The following is a 27623-nucleotide window of genomic DNA, read 5'->3' as shown; positions in this document are numbered from 1 at the left end:
AACAATGTCATGTTTTTTATTCTTTTGCAATTTCTGTAGTACATCATATAGTAAATTCAAGTACCAGTAAATAAATTACATTACTGTAAAATCACATGTATAAAATAGTACAAATATATAAAAGCTCAATTCACAATTGATCACTAAGCAACACTATCACAGACAATACTTATATATTATATCTCAAATAACTATAAAATAAAAATAAAACTCTTATACAAATTCTAAGAAAGGAAGATGTGCTACATAGCAGAGCCAGTTAATTAAACAGGAATTCGTACATTCATTAAAATATTGATTAAAAGCATTGAGATTTTATCATAAATCAATAGCATTAACACACTCTTATTTGAGCTTATATAATAGTGTTATAGCATTAACATGACATGCATATTTTCTGCCATTTATAATTCAATAAAATATAAGCTTATATGCTATTTGAACATTTCATTTTGAATTCTACAAAATTAATGCCTACAAAAAAACCAAACAAGATAAACTTGGTTTGTTTAGCTAAAAAAGATGTTACAAATCTTAAAACAATCTAATCGACTACTTTAAGTGATTAAAGCTAAAATAACAATAAAGAAACACTTGCAGAATAGTCAAGCTTTAAAACTAGTTAATAAACATCTCTTTTACTGTTTGCTGAATCAATTTAAACAGTATCTTATATTGCAAGTTTTTAAACACTTATTTAAAACATAATTCAAAATGCATATGAGCGGCATTATGTGAAAAGGGTGTTCAATTCAATGGGTAAAGTGTTGTCTGCACAGTCTCATCAGTGACGACACTTTCCGCCTATACTGGATATTTGCTTAGAAATACTGACTTTAAACGAAAACTATCATAAAAGCGGAAAGTGTCTTCCCTGAATAGCCTGTGCGGACTGCACAGGTTATTGACTGGGATGACACTTTACCCTGCACATGCATTAAACCCCCTTTGCACAGAGCGTAGTTCATATGAAATATACTATTAACACACACTCAGTATACAAAACATAAGAGGCAGCTTTGAAAATGTGAACAAGAAGCAAGACATGAAAACACCTGTGAAAAAAAGTGACTAGATATATCATTACAAAGCATAGATAAAAACACACACACACACACAAACGCAGGTATAAAATCGTTTCAAACAATTCTGTTAATATAATGGGTACTTCCACGTCAAAGTAGTTATTTTACGAAAAGTAAATGATTTTCAAAAGGCCCCATAATATTTCACTTGATTTTGTCAAGTTTCGTTTAAAATATCTAAGTCCTTTACTGTTTGAATTGCATAATACGAAAACATGATAAGAATACAAGTAGATTTACAAAATACAGTAAGAAAAAAAATCATACATATCTGTTTCACTGGAGACTAAAATATTAATTACTAACAAGAGATGTGTTTATGAGAAACACAATGCACCCTACTGCGCCGCTTTGAAATAATTTTTTTTTTAATTATACCTCTTTAAAAAATAATTCTTTCCTTGTGAAAATGATCTGTACCTGTCAAATAATATAAAATAGAAATTATCTCCCTTTAAAGCTTGTTACTTCCCATGGATTTTGTTTTTTACCTTTAACCTTGAAGGATGACCTTAACCTTTCACCACTCAAATGTGCAGCTCCATGAGATACACATGCATGGCAAGCATCAAGTTGCTATCTTCAATATTGCAAAAGTTATGGCCAATGTTAAAGTTTTCGGACGGACGCACAGACTGACAGACAGACAGACTGACAGTTCAACTGCTATATGCCACCCTTCTGGGGGCATAAAAACAACTTTTGTATCTCAGATGACACGCATATAATACAAATAATGTATATATGTAATATAATGACAATCATGTAATAAATCATTATACAATGTCCAAGACTCAATTCTAATTATAACCCCAATTTACCCTTACAAAATTCATATATTAGTATGCATTGTAAGAGGGCTTGCACAAATGAACTGTGCTGCTATTATTCCCATAATCTCACAAGACATTCACATTTTCAAACATTTATAAAATATGGTTATTTTAATAAAAAAAATGTTTTTGGAATGGTAGCAAAAGGTATAAAATGCATTGAGATTTGAATACAATAGTTGTTGCGATTGTTTCGAAACAACACTTTACATACCCATACAATTGCACTTAATTACAGTGCTCAAAAAAAGTAATAAATTAAGTATAGTGCGTTCCTTTTATTTCTATTATTAAAAAGCAATATGTATAAAGTAAAAAAAAGTTATGTAATGTACACATGATTGACAGTTTTTACAAGCAAATTTGTTGAATTGATATACCGCACCAAATAAACATTGTTTATGGACTAATGCTAATGCCTGGATATACAGTATAATCATTAATTGTTGGGTAATAATTAATAGATAATAATTAATTGTAGAATAATAGTTTTTATAAATTGCAAATCTCCTTATTGATATCTGCACAACCTTGAAGTTTCATGTTGAAATCATGTAGCGTATCGGAGATATAGCCTTGAAAAGTTTCATCATACAAAACTAACTATTATTTAAGAAAGTGAACGGTTATGGTTCTTCAGCATGGCACTTCTCCTCATTAATATTAATATACCAATGGAGTTTCATGTTGAAATCTTGCATGGTACATGTATCTGAGATATAGCCCTGACAAGTTTTATCATACAAAAACAACACAAAGGGCAATAACTCTTAATAACTCTTATTTAAGAAAGTGCACGATTATGGTACTTGTGCTTGGCACTTTCCCTCATTTATATGTATTTATATAATGTTGTTTCATGTTGATATCTTAAATAATTTCTGAGTTATAGCCCTAAACAATTTTGCGACAGACAGGCAGACGGATTGACAATGCCTATTCTATATCTCTCCGCCTTTGGCGGGGGATAATATTAGTTGAAAGCGGTTTTCTTATACTGGAATGTCATGACAATTGACATCGATATTTAGAGGAGATTTAATTTAACACACATCATTTCTGTACGACTGAGTATTTGTATTTCTATTTGATTCAAACTATAATTACTATATGATAACAAGTAAATAAAGTCTGGCCACACACAATAATAATACTGTAAAATTAAAAAAAAAATCTAAGTTGTGCTTATGCTATACTCTATTAAGCCCTTGTGCTTGACAAAACTCCATGAATCGTTTGTTCTCCAATTCCGTCATTATTTTGTTCAGTGCATAAATCTGAAACGAGAAAAAAACTTTTAACTGTATGAAATATATTGACATTTTAAATTATAAAACTGTGTTTCTATATTTGAACCGTATTGTTCCTTTTCCATATTGATATACAGCTGTATATATTAAGTATTATTTAGGAAAAGGCGTTTACATTATTGAATTTAGTAAATTATTTAGTAGTAAATTACCTTACATGATAAACATGTATTCTTTTAAGCATTTTTACTTTTTCTGTCTACAGAAAGGTCTACCACAAACAATAAGAAAAATATAATTGCATTAATATTCGTAGCTGGTCAATTTGTTTTTAAGTTCAAGCACAAAAAATACTTCAAGATCTACTTTCAATGACATTGACCTGCACATCCCATATGCAATCCAATGCTTTATCTGGATATAAAGCATTTTTGTGCACAGTTTCAATACAATAGCTCAGTTTGGTGTTGAGTCATTGAGTGGAAATCCTTTATCTATATTTTGTAATGGTAATCTTAATTCCACCTGCAATCACATACACCATTTTTATGAAACTTATCTAGTTTTGTAGTTGCATTAAAACAACTCAAATTATTGTTGAGCTCAAAGTTAAATCCATTTTCCATTTTAAGTAACTGTGACCTTGACTCTGACCTCATGCAGTGAACATGCAACCCTAGTAAGACCTTGACTCTGACCTCATGCAGTGAACATGCAACCCAAGTAAGACCTTGACTCTGACCTCATGCAGTGAACATGCAACCCAAGTAACTGTGACCTTGACTCTGACCTCATGCAGTGAACATGCAACCCAAGCAAGACCTTGACTCTGACCTCATGCAGTGAACATGCAACCCAAGTAAGACCTTGACTCTGACCTCAGGCAGTGAACATGCAACCCAAGTAAGACCTTGACTCTGACCTCATGCAGTGAACATGCAACCCAAGTAACTGTGACCTTGACTCTGACCTCATGCAGTGAACATGCAACCCAAGCAAGACCTTGACTCTGACCTCATGCAGTGAACATGCAACCCAAGTAAGACCTTGACTCTGACCTCATGCAGTGAACATGCAACCCAAGTAAGACCTTGACTCTGACCTCATGCAGTGAACATGCAACCCAAGTAACTGTGACCTTGACTCTGACCTCATGCAGTGAACATGCAACCCAAGCAAGACCTTGACTCTGACCTCATGCAGTGAACATGCAACCAAAGTAAGACCTTGACTCTGACCTCAGGCAGTGAACATGCAACCCAAGTAAGACCTTGACTCTGACCTCATGCAGTGAACATGCAACCCAAGTAACTGTGACCTTGACTCTGACCTCATGCAGTGAACATGCAACCCAAGTAAGACCTTGACTCTGACCTCATGCAGTGAACATGCAACCCAAGTAAGACCTTGACTCTGACCTCATGCAGTGAACATGCAACCCAAGTAACTGTGACCTTGACTCTGACCTCATGCAGTGAACATGCAACCCAAGCAAGACCTTGACTCTGACCTCATGCAGTGAACATGCTACCCAAGTAAGACCTTGACTCTGACCTCAGGCAGTGAACATGCAACCCAAGTAAGACCTTGACTCTGACCTCAGGCAGTGAACATGCAACCCAAGCAAGACCTTGACTCTGACCTCAGGCAGTGAACATGCAACCCTAGTAAGACCTTGACTCTGACCTCATGCAGTGAACATGCAACCCTAGTAAGACCTTGACTCTGACCTCATGCAGTGAACATGCAACCCAAGTAACTGTGACCTTGACTCTGACCTCATGCAGTGAACATGCAACCCAAGTAACTGTGACCTTGACTCTGACCTCATGCAGTGAACATGCAACCCTAGTAACTGTGACCTTGACTCTGACCTCATGCAGTGAACATGCAACCCAAGTAAGACCTTGACTCTGACCTCATGCAGTGAACATGCAACCCAAGTAACTGTGACCTTGACTCTGACCTCATGCAGTGAACATGCAACCCTAGTAAGACCTTGACTCTGACCTCATGCAGTGAACATGCAACCCAAGTAAGACCTTGACTCTGACCTCATGCAGTGAACATGCAACCCAAGTAACTGTGACCTTGACTCTGACCTCATGCAGTGAACATGCAACCCAAGTAAGACCTTGACTCTGACCTCAGGCAGTGAACATGCAACCCAAGCAAGACCTTGACTCTGACCTCATGCAGTGAACATGCAACCCAAGTAAGACCTTGACTCTGACCTCATGCAGTGAACATGCAACCCAAGTAACTGTGACCTTGACTCTGACCTCATGCAGTGAACATGCAACCCAAGTAAGACCTTGACTCTGACCTCATGCAGTGAACATGCAACCCAAGTAAGACCTTGACTCTGACCTCATGCAGTGAACATGCAACCCAAGTAAGACCTTGACTCTGACCTCATGCAGTGAACATGCAACCCAAGTAAGACCTTGACTCTGACCTCATGCAGTGAACATGCAACCCAAGTAACTGTGACCTTGACTCTGACCTAATGCAGTGAACATGCAACCCAAGTAACTGTGACCTTGACTCTGACCTCATGCAGTGAACATGCAACCCAAGTAACTGTGACCTTGACTCTGACCTCATGCAGTGAACATGCAACCCAAGTAACTGTGACCTTGACTCTGACCTCATGCAGTGAACATGCAACCCAAGTAACTGTGACCTTGACTCTGACCTCATGCAGTGAACATGCAACCCAAGTAACTGTGACCTTGACTCTGACCTCATGCAGTGAACATGCAACCCAAGTAACTGTGACCTTGACTCTGACCTCATGCAGTGAACATGCAACCCAAGCAAGACCTGGATATTTGGTATTAATATGTGTCGCGTTTTGAGAAAACTGGTCTGAATGCATGTGCGTTAAGTGTTGTCCCAAATAGCCTGTGCAGTCCGCACAGGCTATTATGGGATGACACTTACCACTAAAACTAGATTTTTGGTAAAAAGGGACTTCCTTTAAACAAAAAATACCATTAAAGCGGAAAGTGTCATCCCTGATTAGCGGACTGCACAGGCTAATCTGGGACGACACTTTACGCACATGCATTATGCCCAGTTTTCTCAGAACGTGACACATATATAGAGTTGCATCTCAAATCCTCAATTTATTATTGAAGATTTGAGCATAAACAAGTTTTCTTATTTACTAAACATCATCCTGACCCCAGCCATACCATATGCATACCAAAGGTAGGACAACACACATAGTATTGATGTATTAATAGGGCTTTTTTCTTGATTTAGGGAAAGGGCCTGGCCTTCTGTGTTTTGTGTTAACACTTTGTCCCCTTCTGCGCTGCTTTGAAGCTGTATATTTGACCTTTGACCTTGAAGGATGACCTTGACCTTTCACCACTCAAAATGGGCAGCTCCATGAGATACACATGCATGCCAAATATCAAGTTGCTATCTACAATATTGCAAAAGTTATGGCAAAATGTTAAAGTTGGGGCAAACAAACCAACAAACCAACCAACCAACCAACAGACAGGGCAAAAACAAAAATGTCCCCCACTATAGTGGTGGGGGACATTAAAACTGCTAAATTGGAAATTTTATCACAAAGTTTTTTGAAATTTGGGGAAAATTGCATCATTTTACAGGAGGTCTCTTTGGGGCCTTTCTCTTGGGGCTCTTATAAGGCCGTTGCTTAAGCAGGAAAAAAGGCCCTCATTAAATGATACATGGATAACAATATCTCATCTTGAGATGAAGTGGAATTCATTTTGGTATTTTTAGTCCCATGGGGGGTGGAGTCTTGGTGACATGTATTTTCATTTGAATTTTGATGGAAAGATCTCAATTTGATGAGCTGAAACCTGTCAACTGTAGATTATATGTTAAATTTCAAAAGGGTACAAAGGCCCTTTATTTGAACATACTTCAAACTGGAGTTTGAAGCCTCTGGAACCTGTGAAATCATTTTAATATGGTAAAAATGTTTCCGACAATATTTACTTCTTTTGTTAAAAAGGAAAAACAGGATAAATTTAGAATGTACCTCACGACGTTGTCTTATCTTCAGCTGTTTTTCACGATCTTTCTGGAGCTGTTTTTCATTTTTCACATTGCTCTCTTTCTGTTTCTCGCGCTTCTTTGTTGCATCTTTCTCCAAAGCCTGAAGACGGCTTTTAACAGCTCTCTGGGACTGAAATGTTTGCCAAAGATGTCAGTAAACAGTGAGCTGTATTCATTAGATGTCAGTAAACAGTGAGATGTATTCATAAGATGTCAGTAAACAGTGAGATGGATTCATTAGATGTCAGTAAACAGTGACCTGTATTCATAATATGTCAGTAAACAGTGAGCTGTATTCATTAGATGTCAGTTAACAGTGAGATGGATTCATTAGATGTCAGTAAACAGTGAGCTGTATTCATTAGATGTCAGTAAACAGTGAGCTGTATTCATTAGATGTCAGTAAACAGTGAGATGGATTCATTAGATGTCAGTAAACAGTGAGCTGTATTCATTAGATGTCAGTAAACAGTGAGATGTATTCATTAGATGTCAGTAAACAGTGAGATGATTTCATTGGATGTCAGTAAACAGTGAGCTGTATTCATTAGATGTCAGTAAACAGTGAGATGTATTCATTAGATATCAGTAAACAGTGAGCTGTATTCATTAGATGTCAGTAAACAGTGAGATGTATTCATTAGATGTCAGTAAACAGTGAGATGGATTCATTAGATGTCAGTAAACAGTGAGATGTATTCATTAGATGTCAGTAAACAGTGAGATGTATTCATTAGATGTCAGTTAACAGTGAGATGTATTCATTAGATGTCAGTAAACAGTGAGATGGAATGAATACGAGCCTTGCATTAACCTGTGCAAACAGTGTCTTCCCAGATTAACCTGTGCAAACAGTCTTCCCAGATTAACCTGTGCAAACAGTGTCTGCCCACATTAACCTGTGCAAACAGTGTCTTCCCAGATTAGCCTGTGCAAACAGTGTCTTCCCAGATTAACCTGTGCAAACAGTGTCTTCCCAGATTAACCTGTGCAAACAGTGTTTTCCCAGATTAACCTGTGCAAACAGTGTTTTTCCAGATTAACCTGTGCAAACAGTGTCTTCCCAGATTAACCTGTGCAAACAATGTCTTCCCAGATTAACCTGTGCAAACAGTGTCTTTCCACATTAACCTGTGCAAACAGTGTCTTCCCAGATTAACCTGTGCAAACAGTGTCTTCCCAGATTAACCTGTGCAAACAGTGTCTTCCCACATTAACCTGTGCAAACAGTGTCTTCCCAGATTAACCTAGGCAAACAGTGTCTCCCCACATTAACCTAGGCAAACAGTGTCTTCCCACATTAAACTGTGCAAACAGTGTCTTCCCACATTAACCTGTGCAAACAGTGTCTTCCCACATTAACCTGTGCAAACAGTGTCTTCCCAGATTAACCTGTGCAAACAGTGCAGGGCCGTCACACTACTTTGGGGGAAGGGGTCCGCAGCCCTTAGGAGGGGGAATTTTCGCGGTGTTTCCCTTTTTGGGGGATTTTTTACTTAATCTCTCATTATTTCATTTGTACATGTTTGCACTATATTGCATTTTTCATAATTTAATATGTTTGAAAAGATTAAATTGAAATAGATTTGAGATATAATAATCATGAGACATATCTTTCTATTTAAAAAAAAAAAAAAAAAAAAAATTATCTTTTTTTTTTTTTTTTTTTTAGGGGGAATTTTTCCCTCCAAAAGGGGAAAAAGTATACTTTTCATGTGGGGGACTGCCACCGAAATTCGGCGGCAGATTTGATAGATTGAGGGCCCTGCAGTGTCTTCCCAGATTAACCTGTGGAAACAGTGTCTTCCCACATTAACCTGTGCAAACAGTGTCTTCCCAGATAAACCTGTGCAAACAGTGTCTTCCCACATTAACCTGTGCAAACAGTGTCTTCCCAGATTAACCTGTGCAAACAGTGTCTTCCCAGATTAACCTGTGCAAACAGTGTCTTCCCACATTAACCTGTGCAAACAGTGTCTTCCCACATTAACCTGTGCAGTATAAAGTGTCTTCCCACATTAACCTGTGCAGTATAAAGTGTCTTCCCACATTAACCTGTGCAGTATAAAGTGTCTTCCCACATTAACCTGTGCAGTATAAAGTGTCTTCCCAGATTAGCCTGTGCACTCAGGGAAACACTTTCCGCTAGTATGGAATTTTCAATCAATGGAAGTCTCTACTGACGGAAATCCAGTTTAGGCAGTATGCACATGCTAATTTTTTTTATTTTTTTTTTATTTAATATCACTAAAAAAACGAACATGATACATGTACATACATTGCACATGCTAATCTTGGATGACACTTTAACCCACTTGAATTAAGCCCAGGAGGCTGTTTAATAAACGATAGTACGACAATTTTAACTTATGAGAGAATTTTGTAATTGAAATAAGAAGACGAACTAACTCGCCATGCTCATCAAGTGTATACGTCGTTAGAGATGCCAATGAAATTAATAAAGTACTGAAAATTGATAATCATATGATATTGACTTTAGCAATTATGTATCTTGAAACGGTCCCCTGGTTTCCCATTAACAGGCTCATATGGTTACAAAGGTATTAGGGCCTCGCTCTGTGAAAAGGGGGTTTAATGCATGTGTGTAAAGAGTAGTCACAGATTAGCCTGTGCAGTTCCCTTGAGGCTAATCAGGCACGACACTTTCCGCTTTTATGACATTTTCCGTTTAAAGAAAGTATTGTCTGAGCAAAAATCCAGTTTAGACCAAAAGTGTTGTCCCTGATTAGCCTGTGCAGACTGCACAAAGAGTTTTATGCACATGCATTAAACCCTTTTTCACAGAGCATGTCCCATATAGTATGATGTTCAATAGATCTAATTGATAAACCTTTATGGAATAGATGGAAACCAATTTTTGTTCACTAAAATACGCTATGCTTTTCAATTTACTATGGGAGATACGGCAAGCAAATTTTGTTGTTAGAATAATTAACAAGATTTCCCTGTCCATTGCTGCAAGCAAATTCAGAACATTTTCAAAACAGTAACAGTAAAGGCAGTGTTCCCTTTGTTATATTTTTTTTTATCCATTCACATTTATCATATTTATCAATATCAACTAAAATGATTGTTGCTTCCCATACATTTGAAGAATATCGTAATGTAAAATGTAATTTCATTGGTAGGCTCATCAATATATATCCAAATAAAACTTTGTCAGCCAGTTCCGTCACCTACAGTATGTTGTGAAACCGGACTTTATACTGTGAGTTCCAACAATGTCTTTTGATTTGTTAACCTTTCCCACTCAGACGCAAAGTGTATATGGCTTTGTGCAAACAGCATAAAACCAGAACAGCCTGCAAGTAACTTATTAAGTGCTGTGATTTTAGTGTAAGATTTTTAAATACAATGTACATGAATTGTGTAAGTATTGTTACTGTTGATGTGATTTTAATTGGTTCCAAACTATACCGAAAGAAACACAGCTGCTTAAAATCTGCATGAAGTGAGCTAGCATATAGTGCAATTATTTATGATAGTGTGGTTTAAAAAAAATCTACCTAATAAGCATCGAGGTGCACCACATAATATTTACATAATAAAACATATAAGACTGCAAAATATGTGGAATTGCGCTATATACAAGCTGCATCATGTGAAAATGGGTCTAAAGCCATATGCGGCCAGCACATAGCTCCAGATCAGCCTGCACAGTTGCACATACTGGTCAGGTGTTACCTCTAGGCTGTACAGCTGGACAAGATTTTGGGGTCCCATTAGCGGGAAGTGTAGCCCCTGACCTGTCTGTGCAAACACGAAGGCTGGTCTGTAGTTACAATAGCCGCATATGGCATAGGACCCATGTTCGCATGACGCGCCTCGTATTGAATAGTAACTTACTCGTATATCACTCATGCTTGGCACGTATTCATGGCGTCTAAGAACATCTGAAATACAACCATTCACTTTAGTAACTTTGGAAATAATTTGCATGTTTTTAACTTTACCAATGAGTAAAACACTTGAAAATAAACAATGTATATGATTCATGCTCTGTAAAAAGGGGGCTTAATGCATGTGCGTAAAGTTTCGTCCCAGATTAGCCTGTGCAGTCTGCAATCAAGGACGACACTTTCCGATTTATTTGTTATTTTTGATTTAAAGAAAGTATCTTCTTAGAAAAAATTCAGTTTAGGCGGAAAGTGCAGTCCTTGACCACTTAGCCTTTGCGGAATGAACTACACTTTAAGCACTTGTATTAAATCCCCTATTCACAAAGCGATGATCATATTGATCCATTTCCTTTACAATGCATTAGTTTATTGTTTCCCACCAAACATAATGATTGTATATTAACAGTTTCATACTCTTAGAAACAGCTTTTGAGGTAAACAATTTGGATATGATTTTTTCATTCTCAAAGAAATTAATACCTTAAATTAAAGAACATGACATTAGCAAAATATTGTTAATAGTATGTGTGGTATAATTCCAGGGTTTTCTGACATATATAAAGGTTTTATGGTAGTCATCAACAAAGTCAAATTAAAGCACAGTCACTGTCAATGAATGTTTGGTTACCTGTTTAAAATACATGTAATTGTAAAGAGAGGTAATTGCTGTCATAATTATCATTATGGTATAAACCAAATAATTGTTGTGTTCATTGTTTAACAGCTCTTTATACATGTTTTATAAATAGTTTAACAAACTTCAACAAGTTATACTTCAGTGTATATGTTAAAATGTAAAAGGGCAAAAAAATTCGACTGCATTCAGGGGTTTTTTTTAGAGAAAGGGGAAGACTCTGGACGCTGGGTGAAAGGGGAAAAAAGAGTGCGAAAGAGACATATTAGGGGAAAAAATAAAAACTGTTCATTTCAATGTCTATAACTCATCAAAAGAGGCTTGTCTCTGTCCTTTTTGTTCTAAAACACATTTAACACGTATTAAAGTCAAAGTCCTTAATTAAGTTGCAGGTGTAGATCTAATTATGGGAAATGTTTTCAACTATATTTCTGTACTTGGGCCGGGGGACGATGTCAATTTTGTGATTTCAATTTCATGATGAATGGGTTGACGATCTTGATCTGCTACAGTATTGGAAGGGAAAGAAGCAGCAGCTGCCGATTGTCTACTTTCACTTTCACAATGTTCGATGTTGATTACCTCAGAATCCTGATGGGTTATAACGGTTTTCGATGATTCTTTCTTAAAAAATGCCTTGATGCGTTCAGTATCTTCCGAGTCCGAATTTTTTATTTTGTTTGTGTAAGAACGCCAATTGTGAGACATTTTTTTCTGTTTTCACGTTTATATCTTGGCTTGCACATAGCCCGGATGAAAATTCGACTGGTTTCTGGTAATTTATTGACGAAACACCCTTCTCGCGCAAGACCGGTATCCAGTTAAATAGTCACATGATTATTACGATTAGTTGCCCAGTTTACATAACGTTATTTAAGAGCTATATTTAGAATAACTGGGATTCCCAGATTTTTTGTGTTCGTCTGGAGAGAGAGAGAAAGATCGTTGTACATGGTGCAAATTGGATAATTGTCGAATGCCCAAAGGAAAAATAAACATTTCTTTGAGAGAAAATATTATATTTAGGTGAAAAATGATATTTTTGGTGGGGAAATTGTATTTTGAGGGGAAAAATTCTGGTAGGGGAAGACGCCGAATATCGGCGTCACTTTCTTAGTAAAAAAAACCCCTGGCATTACCGGTAATGTCTTTTTTGTCTAAAACATATATCAAACAAGCAATAACAAACTAAAAAGCTAGCAAATTAATGCACCTTGTAAAAAAGTTTGAAAACCAATTTAAAGCACAATTTTGAAAATAATAACTAAACAGAAACAGAAAATTTTAAAAAAGGTAAAATAAAAGTGACAAAATACCTTTATAGATTTTGTGAAATCTAAAAATTAAATCCTCAACAATGTGAGCATAAAAGCTTGTTTGAACAGAGAAAAGCTATTTGCACTACCTTATCAATATCAATAATAAAAGGTACATGTATAATATAGTATGCTTGACTGATTTCTTAAAAAGATATCTGATATAAACAGGATTTAAGTGTGTTTTTACTATGCTAATAGTAAAACCAATGCTAAGTTATGTAGTAAAAAATAGCAAAAAATTGTCCATCAAGTAAAACATTGGATACAGACTGAGTCACATAGAACATTATTTCACATTTTGTGGCTAACATATATATGTCAATGAAAATATTGCCAACGCGCTTTCTATGTTCCCGCTTTGCGCATGCTGTCAAATATAAGCATTACACACCGATGAGAACAAGACTCAAATTGGACGGCTACCGGTCAAATATTAACCCTTTACCACTTAGAAACGTATTTTGACGCATTTGCAGTTCCTTAGAAAGTTACATTTTATTAAAGACCTTTCTTACAAGATTCATGTTTTAAAGGCTTCATTTCCAACCCTTAGATACTCATGATAAGCAAACAGAAAAACTGAACAGACTGTGAGTTACTCGCAGGCTGTTTTGGTTTTATGCTGTTTGCACATATATAGCCATTTTCACTTTGGTTCTGAGTGGGAAAGGGTTAAATATACATTATATAATAGACATATGTTTATATTGTTTTACATTATGGCACAAGCTTATGTAATACAAGGGCTGTTTTGAAAACATGCATGCCCCCCATATGGGCTGTCAGTTGTAGTGGCAGCCATTGTGAGAATACGTTTTTTGGCACTGTGACCTTGACCTTTGACCTAGTGACCTGAAAATTAATAGGAGTCATCTGCGAGTCACGATCAATGTACCTATGAAGTTTCATGATCCTAGGCGTAAGCTTTCTTGTGTTATCATCTGGAAACCATTTTACTGTGTCAAGTCACCGTGACCTTGACCTTTGACCTAGTGACCTGAAAGTCAATAGGGGTCATCTGCGAGTCATGATCAATGTACCTATCAAGTTTCATGATCCTAGGCATAAGCGTTCTTGAGTTGTCATCCGGAATCCATTTTTCTAAGTTGAGTCACCTTGACCTTTGATATAGTGACCTGAAAACCATTAGGGGTCATCTGCGAGTCATGATCAATGTACCTATAAAGTTTCATGATCCTAGGCATAAGTGTTCTTGAGTTATCAACAGGAAACCATTTTGCTATTTCAGGTCAGCGTGACCTTGACCTTTGACCTAGTGACCTGCAAATCAATAGTGATCATCTGCGAGTCATGATCAATGTACCTATGAAGTTTCATGATCCTATACATAAGCTTTCTTGAGTTATCATCCGGAAACCATTTTACTATTTCGGGTCACCGTGACCTTGACCTTTGACCTAGTGACCTGAAAATCAATAGGGGTCATCTGCGATTTATGATCAATGTATCTATGAAGTTTCATGATCCTAGGCATAAGCATTCTTGAGTTATCATTTGGAAACAATTTTACTATTTCGGGTCACCTTGACCTTTGACCTAGTGAGCTGAAAATCAATAGGGGTCATCTGCGAGTCATGATCAATGTATCTATGAAGTTTCATGATCCTAGGCATAAGCGTTCTTGAGTTATCATCCGGAAACCAAATTGAATATTTGGGGTCACCGTGACCTCAAAATCAAAAGTGGTCATCTGCGAGTCATGATCAATGTACCTATGAAGTTTCATGATCCTAGGCATAAGCGCTCTTGAGTTATCATCCAGAAACCATTTTACTATTTCGGGTCACCGTAACCTTGACCTTTGACCTAGTGTCCTCAAAGTCAATAGGGGTCATCTGCGAGTCATGATTAATGTACCTAAGAAGTTTCATGATCCTAGGCCTTAGCGTTCTTGAGTTATCATCCGGAAACCAACTGGTGGACAGACATACGGACATATGGACCGACATGTGCAAAACAATATACCCCTCTCTTCTTTGAAGGGGGGAATAATAAATAATTTAAAAAAAAATACTGAAAGTTATTGCCATTCTTTTAATAAGGGACTTGTTCACAAATTTTGGAATGTTTTTAATTTGTTATTCAAAGGGGCCTTTTCATTTTGGTAAATTGAGAAAATTAGAAAAAGTTGTTCAAGATTCGCAAATTTTCGTTTCAGTTATGACATTTGTGAGGAAATAGTAATACTGAACATTAACCATGCTCTAAAATATCCATTATATGCATCTTTTGACGATTTGAAAACCTGAATATTATAAAGCGTTGCAACGCGAAACGATTTAATAATTTGGAAAGTTCTGTTGTTGTTATTATATTTTGTGAAACTACGAGGATTACTTATATAAAGTAAAAAATACATTCTCAAATAGCATGAGCCTGGATGGCCAAGTGGTCTTAGCGGAAGACTTTTACATCCATGACTCAAGGGGTCAGAGGTTCGAGCCCAGTTGAGGGTTACTTTAAAAAAAAATGTATTCTTGTTTTTTACTGGAATTTTGAGGTCCAATTTTTTTTAATTTATCAATATAAAGCATTTAATGACAAACTTCAATACATGCCAAAATCTGTGAAAAGGCCCCTTTAATGCTTTAAGTTAATAAATGTAAAATCTGAACTTAAAAGCTTCAGTATAAAAAAAGAATAACTCAGCCAATGCCGATCCCAAGCCTGGATGAAAAAGGAGGAGGGTTGTGCGTAGGGCCAGCACCCCGACCATGGAAAACAAAATACGCTACAGAAACCCGAACTACAGCAACACAAAATAAGGGTTTACGGTATCGACCCGGGGGAGAGTGTATGAAACAGAGAAATATGCGGACAAACCTACTCTTCTCCAAGAACGTCTCACGGATAGGATTTTGGAATGTGCAAACATGATATGAATCAGGAAGGGCAGCTCACTTGGCCAGAAAAATGGATAAGTTCCGCCTAGACATCATGGGCTTGAGTGAAGTTAGATGGACAACAGCTGGAAAAGTCATGCTAGCCACTGGCAACACCCTCCTGTTCTCTGGACCACAAAATGAAGAAGACAATCACCACAACGGGGTTGGACTGCCACTAACAAAAACTGCTCACAAGAGCCTTCTTGAATGGGAACCAATCAATGACAGGATCTTGGAAGCCATGTTCAACTCAAAGTTCCAGGAAGTGACCATAATTCAGTGCTACGCCTCTACAAACCAGGCAGATGACAACACCAAGGAAGATTTCTATGGCCACCTCCAGAGCGTCCTAGATAAAGTCCCAAAGCGCGACATCACTATAGTCATGGGAGACATGAACGCCAAGGTAGGTTGTAACAACACAGGAAAGGAGCTCATCATGGGAAAGGAGGGAGTTGGAGATATCAATGAGAACAGAGAGTTATTCACTGACTTTTGTGGACTGAATGACCTTGTCATAGGTGGCACCATATTTGCCCACAAAGACATTCACAAAGTTACATGGACATCACCAGACAAGTCAGTGAAAAACCAGATTGACCATTTGGCTATCTCGTGAAGATGGAGGAAAATCCTCCGTGATGTCAGAGCTTATCGAGGAGCAGAGATTGGCTCAGATCATGAACATCTCATAGCAAAGCTTCAGGTCAGAATTGCAAGGGTAAGAAAGCAAGGGAACACCAAGAGTCCACGCTTTGATATCACCAAACTGAAGACGCCTCAGGACAAGGAAGAGTTCTCCATCAGTCTGAGAAACAAATTTGAAGCACTGGCAGATGCAGATGCTGACTCGTTGGAGAAGAAATGGGAACAGGTAAAGAACACCTTCACATCTGTCTGTGAAGAAAGGCTCGGCTTCCGAACTCGAACCCACAAGACTTGGATCTCTGACAGTACCATCAATAAGATCGAGACAAAACGAACAATCTGTCAAAGGCTTCTCCAAGCCAAAACCAGAGAACAGACACAGAGAGTCCAGAGCGAATATAGAAACTTACAAAAGTAGGTTAAAAAGAGATGCAAACGGACACTGATTGACCACCTAGCAGTTGAAGCAGAAAAAGATGCACAACAAAATGACATGGCTACCCTATACCAGATAACTCGCCAGCTAGCAGGTGGCAACTCAACTCAACTCAAACACACCAGTGAAAGACCGAAATGTAAACATCCTGTCCAAGCCAGAAGACCAGCTGAAAAGGTGGAAGGAGCACTTTGGGGAACTCTTGAACGGGACACCAGTTACGCAACCCCCCACCATTAAAGAGGGTCTTAACCTGGCAATTAACACAGGACCAATAACCAAACAGGAAATCACACAAGCCATCGAAAAGATTAAGAACAGGAAAGCCCCAGGGCCTGACAAAATTTCACCAGAAGCGATGAAGGCATCAACAGACGTCACTTCTGACATCATGTTTGACCTCATCCAACAGATCTGGGACACAGAAGAAGTTCCTGTTGAGTGGCAGACTGGATATCTTGTGAAGCTTCCAAAGAAAGGCAACCTGAGCGACTGCAACAATTGGCAAGGTATCCAGCTGCTATCCATGCCCAGCAAGGTACTATCGAGGATCATTTTAGAGACAATAAAAGCAGAAGTCAACGATCTTCTTAGAGAAGAGCAAGCAGGCTTCAGAGCAGGAAGATGACATGTGCAGACCAGATTGCAACGCTCCGTATCATCATCGAGCAATCCATTGAATGGAACTGTCTGCTGTATGTCGACTTCAATGATTTCAAGAAGGCGTTTGACACAGTGGACAGACACACGATCTGGAAAATACTGATGCACTACGGCATCCCAAGCAAGATGGTGAACATAATTCGGAGCCTGTACAACAACAACCTCATCCAGGTCATCAACGACATGGACCTCTCCGAGCCTTTCAAAGTATGCACTGGGGTCAGACGGGGCTGCCTTCTCTCTCCTATGATTTTCTCGCTAGTCATTGACTGGGTAATAAAAACAACACTGGATACACCAAGAGGAATACAGTGGACCCTTCAGAGCAAGCTGGAAGACCTTGATTACGCCGATGACATCGGGCTCCTGTCTCACACTTGCGCCCACATGCAGCAGAAAACAGAGAAACTGCAGGAAATAGCCAGATCAACAGGGCTAGAGGTCAACATCAGCAAAACAAAAAATGCCTCAGCATCAATCCAGGCAGCAGACAAGGCATCCACATAGAAGGGCAAGCCATTGAAGATGTTGACAACTTCACATACCTGGGCAGCATTGTCAGCAAGACAGGAGGTACAGAAGAGGACATCAAGGCCAGAATAGGGAAAGCACGCCACGCATTTGTGACAATGAGACCAGTGTGGAACAGTCGGAACATCCACTGGAAAACAAAGATCATGCTCTTTAATACCAATGTCAAGACAGTCCTCCTCATTTATGGCGCTGAAACCTGGCAAAGGACTAGACGCCTGGACCAGAGTCTGCAAGTATTCATCAACAAATGTCTTAGGCAGATCCTAAGGATAAGATGGCCATAGAAGATTTCAAACCAGGACCTATGGGCAAGAACAGGGCAGCAACCAGTTACGAACTCCATACTACAGAAGAAGTGGAGATGGATCAGACACATACTGCGAAGAACCAAGCCCAACATAGCAAGGCAAGCCCTGGATTGGAACCCTCAAGGACAAAGAAGAAAAGGTAGGCCTACAAACTCCTGGCGCAGAACACTGGACACTGAGCTTCAAAAGATAAGGATGTCATGGGGAGGAGCAAAAGCCCGGGCCATGGACCGAACCAGATGGAGAGCTGTGGTAAAGGCCCAATACTCTGACTGGGGCGAAGAGGACTAAGTAAGTAAGTAAGTATAAAAAAAGAATTAAACAACTGAATGTTAAAAAAGAAAAGAAAAAAAAAGTTATCCACACCTGGGATCGAACTACTGACCCTTCAAGCAAACGTCTAGCTCTTAAAGCACTCCTCCATCCATAATTTTATATAGTTTATGGTGTACTTAATACTTGTTTTATAAAAAATCCAGGTAAGTTCACAAAATATAACAATAACAGATGTCTCCAAATTATTAAATAGTTTCGTGTTTAAATGTAACCCTTTATTTTTTTCAGGTTTTTAAAACGTCAAAGGATGTATATAATGGATATTTTTTAGCATGGTTAATGTACAGTATTACTGTGTCCTCGCAAATAACAAAAACACAACCAAAATTTGCAAATCTGAAATAATGTTTATTTTGTCAATTTACCAAACTGTGATTAGGTCCCTTTTTATATAAGAACAGTTAAGCAGTACCTTAAGTGTGCTGAGTAAATAAAGAAGTAATGTTTCCATACAGCTGGACTGGATATAGATTATTATAAACAGTGACATTTACTAGAAAAAAATAAAATAAGGCTTGTCTAGCAATAAAAATTAAAAAAATTTTTTTTTAAATAAATAAATAATAATTATCTTTTATTTGCAAGCAATCAACCAAACACTTCAATGTGCAGGCAATAAACGAAACAGGCAAACAAAGTAAAGCAAATTGTTCACTAACAGTGCACAAGTATTATGTATCTTGCCATGTAAATGAAAGGTTTGGTGCTTTTTTTAAACATATTTGGCATAAATTATGTTGTATTATGACTGGCTTGATTTAACATGTTAAAGGGTCTTGTTCACACAGATAGTGGATAGTGGACATTTTTGCTTTTTTTACCAAAGATTCAATAGGTGAAAAAAACTCGTAATAAGCAAGCAAAATACCAAAATAAATCACATAGACGCTTACTAAGCAGTCATATATATATTTATGAGTACTCATCAAAATATCATACAATTAACATGAACCAACAAGGGAGGCAACTCGTTATGTCACAATTTGGCAGTGTATAAAAAGTGGTACTTAATTTTCTCGCTTAACATGGGTCTAAATTACGTTTCAAAGCTATTTTCTGATTGGATGAAACAGTCCGAAATCATCCAATGAATAAAGTCGAGATATTTATCTTGTGGAACATGCAATGCCATGCCGCATGCAAGCTATTTAGAAAGTAAATATCGTAACTCAAAAAGTTTTTTATGTTTTTTTTGCGGTCATAGACAGTGTTCCTGGCTGAAAACGATGCAATATTACTTTAAATCATTCATGAATTAGTTTTTAGCAAGAAAGAGGTAGAATATTTGTGTAAAACATAAGAATTTTTATTTAAACTTGTGTCTGCTATAATTTAACGTGTGGTTACGGAAATTACCGATTGTACAGATGTATCGACAGACATATGCAAACGAAAAAATAGCTAGCATATTTCAAGTTTATCAGCCTTGAAATCACCTATTAATCAAATGAGAATCGAAATAATTAAAATATAAAACAGTAATGTTCATTTACACCAAAATCTTTGGGCACAACCATCATATTTTTGGAAACCGCCACGTATTGTTTTTCGGAAACCGACGATTGGTAATTTCTGTTACCATATGGAAAATTTCATCACTGCCAAGTTTTGTTTCTAATGTTTTTCTCAAATATTCTACCACAAAATTATTGTATACCATTACACAAATGAATAACAAGTAATAATTCCTTGATTTTGAGGAGGGACACTGTCTATAAATGCTTATAAATACGCATTAAGGCTAAACTTAAGTGCATAAAATATTGAAAAATAAATCATAATTCAAGTGTAGTCAAGTGTTCGTTCCATCCGATATATTCATTCATCCCCATTGTTCAGTCACTCAATTATATTGGAAACTATTACGAATATCTGATAAAACTTTTGGTGAAGTGCATCATAGTATTATCATAGTACCAGTTTTGGTCTTAAAATCCAATAACATTTTTTAAATGTCATAACCCCTGGTTGCAAAAAAAAAATCATGAAAAATAGAATTTTCAGAGTAACCTATTAAAATAAAATAAAAAATGCTTTATTAGACCCTAGATATTATTTTTGCAATCATTTTTCATCAATTACATATGTTTAAAAAAATTATTGTTTCATGCTACTCATGGTACCATTTTTTTGTCAGAAAATTAATTACATTTTTTTTAAATGCGTTACCCCTTGTTGCCAAAAAATTCTTAAAAAATATAATTTTCCAAGAAATCCTTTAAAACAAAAAGAAAATGCCTTCTTAAACCTTTAGTTTTATTCCTGCAAGCATTTTACATCAATTATTTATGTTTGAAAAATCATTGGTTCATGCTAATACAATTATAAAGAGTTACAAACGCGAAATGATTGAATAATATGTTTATTTCATGACAAATTGATTGCTTATATAAATGATTATTGTTTAAATCCAATTTGACAGCCCAGATTGTCAGGTGGTTAAGGCAATAACTTTTTAATCCAAAGGTAAGCTGTTTTAGCCTACTTGGGGTTGTCCTAGAGTTGTTCTTATTTAAATTTTTATTAATTTCTTATATTTCCGATCTTTCATTAAAATCTTAACATTTATCAATTTACAGAATTTAATGACCAATATACAAAAAAAGCCAAAATATTTGTGAACAAGTCCCTTAAACACTTCCTCCCAGTCCAGTAAATACTTGTGTTGTCTGAGATTAGCCGGTACAGTCCACACAGGCTGAGCCTGTGCAGTCCACACAGGCTGATCAGAAACTAAACTCTACATTCCATGGTATTGGTCTCTTCTTAGCAAAAATCCAGTTGAGGCAAAAAGTGTTGTCCCTGCACACTGCATAGGTTAATCTAAAACTTTATGCATATGCATCAAGTCCCGTTTTCCCAAAGGAAGTCTCATTAAGAAAGCACGATAAACTACCTGGTGCAGGCGTGGTGGGTGGGGCACAGGGGTACTCCATTCCTTTGTCTTTTATCACACCGGACTGCTTCTCTGACAGATAGATCTTTTTTACTTTCTTGAGCTCATCTGCCTGGGCAGCAGTTTTATTGGCAGTGTTAAAGACAGGCCCATAGATAGAGGCTAGAACGGATTCTTTGGATAATTCATTTTTCGTATGGTGCTCGGTTGGTCCAATTTCATGAGAATCATTATGATTGTATTTTAATCTAGTTCTGTTAGTTTGTTGCTGTACACTACATGGTACAGCATTCACTGCCAGTTCGAAATATGTGTTATGCTGTGAACTGTGTTCTACTAATGTTTGCTTACTGACAACAGAGCTGGACGCTTCGGATTTTCTGCTAGCAGCTGATTTTACCCTAGATGAGCCTTCCATTTTAAATAAAATAATTGGTTTAATTTGGGCTTGCAAAGTTAAACTGCTTTCTAAATATTCAGGGTCGTTAAGATGATTTGACTGTAAGTAACTGTTTGTGAACAGCAAATCGGAATGGGAATTAGCACTTTTTGATGGGCGAGATGGATACATGGGGTGCACAGGCATACTGATGGTGTCCACTGTAACGATGGACTGTGCAGTGTGTTGTTTGGTGCTGCCAATACCTTGCATTGCCTCAGATACCACTGACATGTGAGAACCCTTACTGGGAGGTTCACTAGCTACTCTACTGGGTTTCACAGGGTTGTTTGCTGGTCGGTTTATGGCTGGGACAGATGATTGTCGATCATAATGGGCTTGAATTCCGGTAGAGACAGACACCACTCTTCCATGTTTGCTTTTCTTTTTCTTCATCACAGAATTAGACCGTTTCCTAGATTTTTTATCTGAAATAATGAATTAAAAGAAATGCAGCATTTACTCTAAGTTTTCAGACAGTCTAATATTTCGGACAACCTCGTTTTTAGCTAAAATAATTATTTTGTATGACTTTATTTTTTGACATACTGGTTTCTGTCCATAATAAATCAATCTAATTTTAATTTTACAAATCTATGTCTACAGAATTCTACCCTGGGCATATCTTGTGGCACTTCTATCATCTGTTTTACAACCAGATTTAGGTTGTAGAACCTGGCTGACAAATGCCTTAAGGCATTATGGACCATTACATTTTCATTATTGGGTTATTAAGTATGTATACTGGTAATATACAATGGTTTCACCTAACAGCTGAAAGGGAAACATATAGAAATTTAATTTATACTATAACTAATATGGCAGGGTATTTGGTAAAAATGCAATTATCTAAAAAAAAATGAGTGTCGGAAAAATCACCACAAAATATTATTTTGGCTAAAAAACTTAAAGGCATTATCATCTTTTATAACTGATTATAACTGATAACTGTATAATTATATTATTAAGCTGTGTGCATAAAAAAGTGTTATGAGAGTTTTTTAATGGCCGGGTCCCTTAGGACTGGAAAAAATCACAGGTGGAAGTAACGTACCCAGGATAGTATTTTTTTTATTTGTTTTTTAGGAGCCCAATATATTCAAATAAATATATAAAATCATGTTTAATGAGAGAAAAAATTGACAAAGAGCCATGAAAAAGTGGTTGCATATGCATGCATTATTTGACACCCCTCGTTGTTTTAAAGGCATAGGACGCGAGCTATCAATTAAGGGGCAAAAACTAAAAAATATTGTTTGAAAGTCTGTCGAAGATTCATTCGGGTTGACAAACGGACTGGAAATATTGCTTGGTTATCGACCGACTGTGAGTTACTAGCTGGACAGATTTTTTTAAAGTTAACTTTTTTTGAAAGGTTGTCCAATTGCCCATAGGAGGATCAAGGGATGCTTTGGACTAAAGCTATTTTTGACTTTTTTGCGGCCCATGAAGACAGGTCTATGATAAATTCTAGTTAATGACCTTGTTATGATTCCAATATCAGAGGGTGTTTTTTTTTTCATGGCTCTTTGTCAATTTCCGACCTTAACTCTAATAGTAATGCAATCTGGGCAAAGAACTCCCTTAAAGGTATCAGAGACATATATATCTCTTCCTTTTACAAACCTCACAAGAACGATGAGGAGTCCCACAATGATTTATGGTCAACGGTAAGAAAGATTCCCAGGAATAGCTCAATCTGAATCTTGGGTGACTTCAACATGCCCAGTATAAATTGGACAACAGAATCCATTATAGAAGGCTGCAGGCATAGGAATATCTATATCTCCCTACTGGAAAATCTATAAGACCTAAATCTCCAACAAATGGTCACTTCCCCCACTACAGGCAATAACACCCTAGATCTTTTCATCACAAATATGCCCCACTAGAGGCAATAACACCCTAGATCTTTTCTTCACAAATATGCCCGCTCAAGTCCATAGCACCACTACATTGCCCCCACTGGGCTCATCAGATCACGACATTGTATTTCATGAGATGAAGGTTAATAGAGGCTGTCCCCTACAAACTGTCAGAGAAGTCAAAAGTTATAGGAAAGCTGATTGGTCAAGCCTCAAAAATGACTTTAATAAATACGCAAAATCCTTTCTAGCATGTAATTACTCTGACCCGAACTCTGCTTGGTTGTCCTTTAAGAATGAACTTACGCACCTTAGCTCCATCCATATCCCATCAAAACAAACTAAGGTACGTCATGACCTGCCCTGGATAAATCCTTCCATCATACGCCAAATTAGAAAACGTAATCGACTGTTCTCCAAACTTAAGAAGTCAACAACCAACTCACCTGACCTACTACAAAAATTAAAGAAGCTTAGAGGCCAAATCCAAAAGCAAATTAGAAACTCCTACTGGTTGTATTTAGACAAGGTTATTTTCTCAAATGACTCACAACCAGGGGTAAATAAGAAATTTTATTCTTTAGTCAAGTCAAATAATACAGAAAATTGTGGAGTAGCCCCCCTAAAGAGTGATGGTCAAACTTTTACGGATCCAAAGACTAAGGCAAACATATTAAACAAACAGTTTGAGTCAGTCTTCTCTCGTCCACAGCCTCTAAGTCTCTCTCAGTCCTGTAAACAAATTCTCACCCCACAAAATCATCCAAAGATGCAAAATATCACTATCATCGAGGATGGAGTACGGAAACTCCTTAAAGGTTTAAACCCCAGTAAAGCCTCAGGACCTGACCAGATATCCCCAAGGTTATTAAAAGAACTTTACCATGAAATAACCCCTGTCCTGACCCATATCTTCAGAATTTCTCTGAAATCAGGTATTGTCCCCAATGACTGGAAGCATGCAGTCATTGCTCCGGTGTACAAGAAGGGCCCTAAATGTAAACCCTGTAACTACAGACCTATTTCCCTAACCTGTATTGCCTCTAAGCTTATGGAGCACATACTAGTCTCACATATCATGTCTTTTTATGATGAACATCATATCTTAAGTCCATTCCAACACGGTTCCAGGTCAAAACACAGCTGTGAAACCCAGCTCGTTAGTTTTTCCCAGGAAGTCTATGACAATCTAAAACAAGGTCAACAAAATGATATTATAGTTATGGACTTCAGCAAAGCTTTTGATAAAGTCGATCATCACAAACTTCTCCTAAAATTACATAGACTAGGCATAAACACCGAGACCATTAGTTTGATCAGGTCATTCCTTTACAGGCAAACCCAGCAGGTTGCCGTCGAGGGCCATAACTCTGACAACCTCCCCGTCTTATCTGGCGTCCCCCAAGGCTCGGTCCTTGGATCTTGCCTATTCCTCTCATACATAAACGACCTCCCTGACAGTGTTAAGAGCAAGGTAAAACTCTTCGCAGATGATACCATAGTTTATCTAACAGTTAAATCGACCCAAGACGCACAAACCCTCCAAAATGATCTCTTAAATCTTGAAAACTGGGAATCCGATTGGTCCATGGAATTTAACCCCGACAAATGTGAAATTCTTAGAATCAGCCGCAAGAAACATCCTGTCCTTTTTCCATACAAACTTCATGGCATTGAACTTAAGACCACAGAGGCTGCAAAATATTTAGGTGTCACCATAAGTAACGACCTGTCACGGACCAATCACATAAACAATATAACATCTACGGCCAGCAATTCACTCAGATTCATCAAAAGAAATATCAAAACTTCAAATAAAAAGGTTAAAGAGACTGCCTACAAAACTTATGTAAGGTCACAGTTAGAATACTGCTCCACTGTTTGGCATCCTTGGCAAAAATATCTAATCTACAAAATCGAACAAGTCCAAAGATCAGCTGCCAGGTATGTCTGTAATGACTACAATTACACCAGTAGTGTCTCCCAAATGCTAAATAATCTCCAATGGCAAACTTTAGAACAGTGTCGAAACATCAGTAATGTCATCCTATTATACAAAATCCAAAATAATCTTGTGTGGGTTGACCATCACCACCTGACATCCACCAGAAATCTGAACTACCTGGTACCATACTCAAGGACACAGTATCACTCCAATTCATTTTTCCCACGTAGTATTCGTCAGTGGAATGGCCTGCCTGTGTCCTTACAAGCTAGTCCCACTTTAGGTATCTTTACTGGGCAGCTGCATCCTTTCCACCAGTTTTAAGTCTACTCTGATTTTAACCTTTTATCTTGTAGCTTCTTTTATCTTTTTATCTGCACCTAGATAATTGCACTTCACATACTATTAACAGCTATTTTCTGACAACGCGCCTGCTTCTGATAATCGTTCATATGATTGTATAGCAGTATCATGTAGATGAAGATGTATATTTTTTTTCTCATTAAACATGATTATATATTTATTTGAATATATTGGGCTCCTAAAAAAATACTATCCAGGGTACGTTACTTCCAGCTGTGGGAAAAATCACGGCCTTTTTACATTAAATGGAAAATTAGTGTTGTTGTCGTTTTGGTAACAATTGCTTCAAAATTGACAATTAAAGTGCTTTCAGTATTATATTTACTATGGTTCTACTTATCGAGCTGGATGAACTAAATTTTGAGATCTTAAAAAAATATTTTGTTGGGGGGTGACTGGGGGGACTTTAATATTGAATTAAAAGTTTCCATTTTGGGAAAATATATACTTTTTTTATTGGGAATGGGGCAGTCTGAATTTCAACAAAAAAACAACACTGGTTGTTCACCTTAGTATTAAACATACCTTTCTTGTATGGTATTGATGCAGAGTTCCCTGCATCGCTTGTTTCAAATTCGGAATTATTTTTGTGCCCGGCATCTGAACTTGAGTAAAGGGATGAACCATCCTCTAGCAGTGTTCTCTGCAGATCGCCAAAAGTCAGAGTTGTCTTTGCTCGTGACTTTGGCCTTGTGTTGTCAGATGAGTTAAGCAGTTTTTCACCAACTGAAAAAGTGTCAGAAATGCGTTCATTTTGCGTTTTAGGAACATGGGTGTGTCCCCGGTGAAAAGTATTCTCTTTACGTTGATCTTTTAAATCATACACATATTCCTTGTATACTTCTTTAAAGGTTATGCTCATATCTGGTACACCAGTGGACTGTGCATGCCTCAATGCGGATGGCGATTTAGAACGAGAAGTCGAAAGTGAAATTGGTGAAGTCCTTTCAATGATTGGTATCCTTGTTAAAGATCGTCCAAGTCGTGATAAATCATAGGCGCCGGTAAACGCATGGACCTGATGGGAGTACATTATGTAATTTCATATGCATTTGATTTATTTTCCTAAGCAGAATTTAAGATAAATTTTCAGCTGTCACTAAAACAGCTGAGGTTTGTTTCAATCAGCTGTAGGCCGCCATCTTATTTACATGAGACCATGGTAACGTGATGTGTCTGGTTGCTATTTTTCGTTGATT

The 27623-nt window shown here is 37.3% G+C and overlaps 1 protein-coding gene and 1 long non-coding RNA gene across 4 annotated transcripts; both read right to left on the bottom strand.

Moving 5' to 3' along the window:
* Positions 1 to 27612, bottom strand: LOC127841824 (uncharacterized). Of its 2 annotated transcripts, none has more exons than XM_052370938.1 (5): positions 26950 to 27612; positions 22458 to 22679; positions 11080 to 11126; positions 7196 to 7342; positions 1 to 3195 (listed from the first exon to the last, which is right to left on the bottom strand). In XM_052370938.1, the coding sequence occupies exons 1-5, from the start codon at positions 27455 to 27457 to the stop codon at positions 3109 to 3111; spliced, it is 1011 nt and encodes a 336-aa protein (XP_052226898.1). In that variant the 5' UTR covers positions 27458 to 27612; the 3' UTR covers positions 1 to 3108. The 2 variants fall into 2 exon arrangements, with proteins under 2 accessions (XP_052226898.1, XP_052226897.1); XM_052370937.1 differs by having other exon boundaries at positions 21813 to 22679; positions 26950 to 27611.
* Positions 3252 to 4673, bottom strand: LOC127841830 (uncharacterized). Of its 2 annotated transcripts, none has more exons than XR_008031348.1 (4): positions 4635 to 4672; positions 4499 to 4542; positions 4183 to 4270; positions 3252 to 3822 (listed from the first exon to the last, which is right to left on the bottom strand). It is a non-coding gene; the product is annotated as an uncharacterized LOC127841830 (long non-coding RNA). The 2 variants fall into 2 exon arrangements; XR_008031349.1 differs by lacking the exons at positions 3252 to 3822; positions 4183 to 4270; positions 4499 to 4542 and adding exons at positions 3953 to 4002; positions 4139 to 4182; positions 4319 to 4362 and having other exon boundaries at positions 4635 to 4673.
* Positions 27613 to 27623: the final 11 nt, after the last annotated feature.

The sequence above is a fragment of the Dreissena polymorpha genome, chromosome 8 (assembly GCF_020536995.1).
Source record: "Dreissena polymorpha isolate Duluth1 chromosome 8, UMN_Dpol_1.0, whole genome shotgun sequence".
Classification (NCBI taxonomy): Eukaryota; Metazoa; Mollusca; class Bivalvia; order Myida; family Dreissenidae; genus Dreissena; species Dreissena polymorpha.
This window is presented reverse-complemented; position numbering and strand designations above follow the sequence as displayed.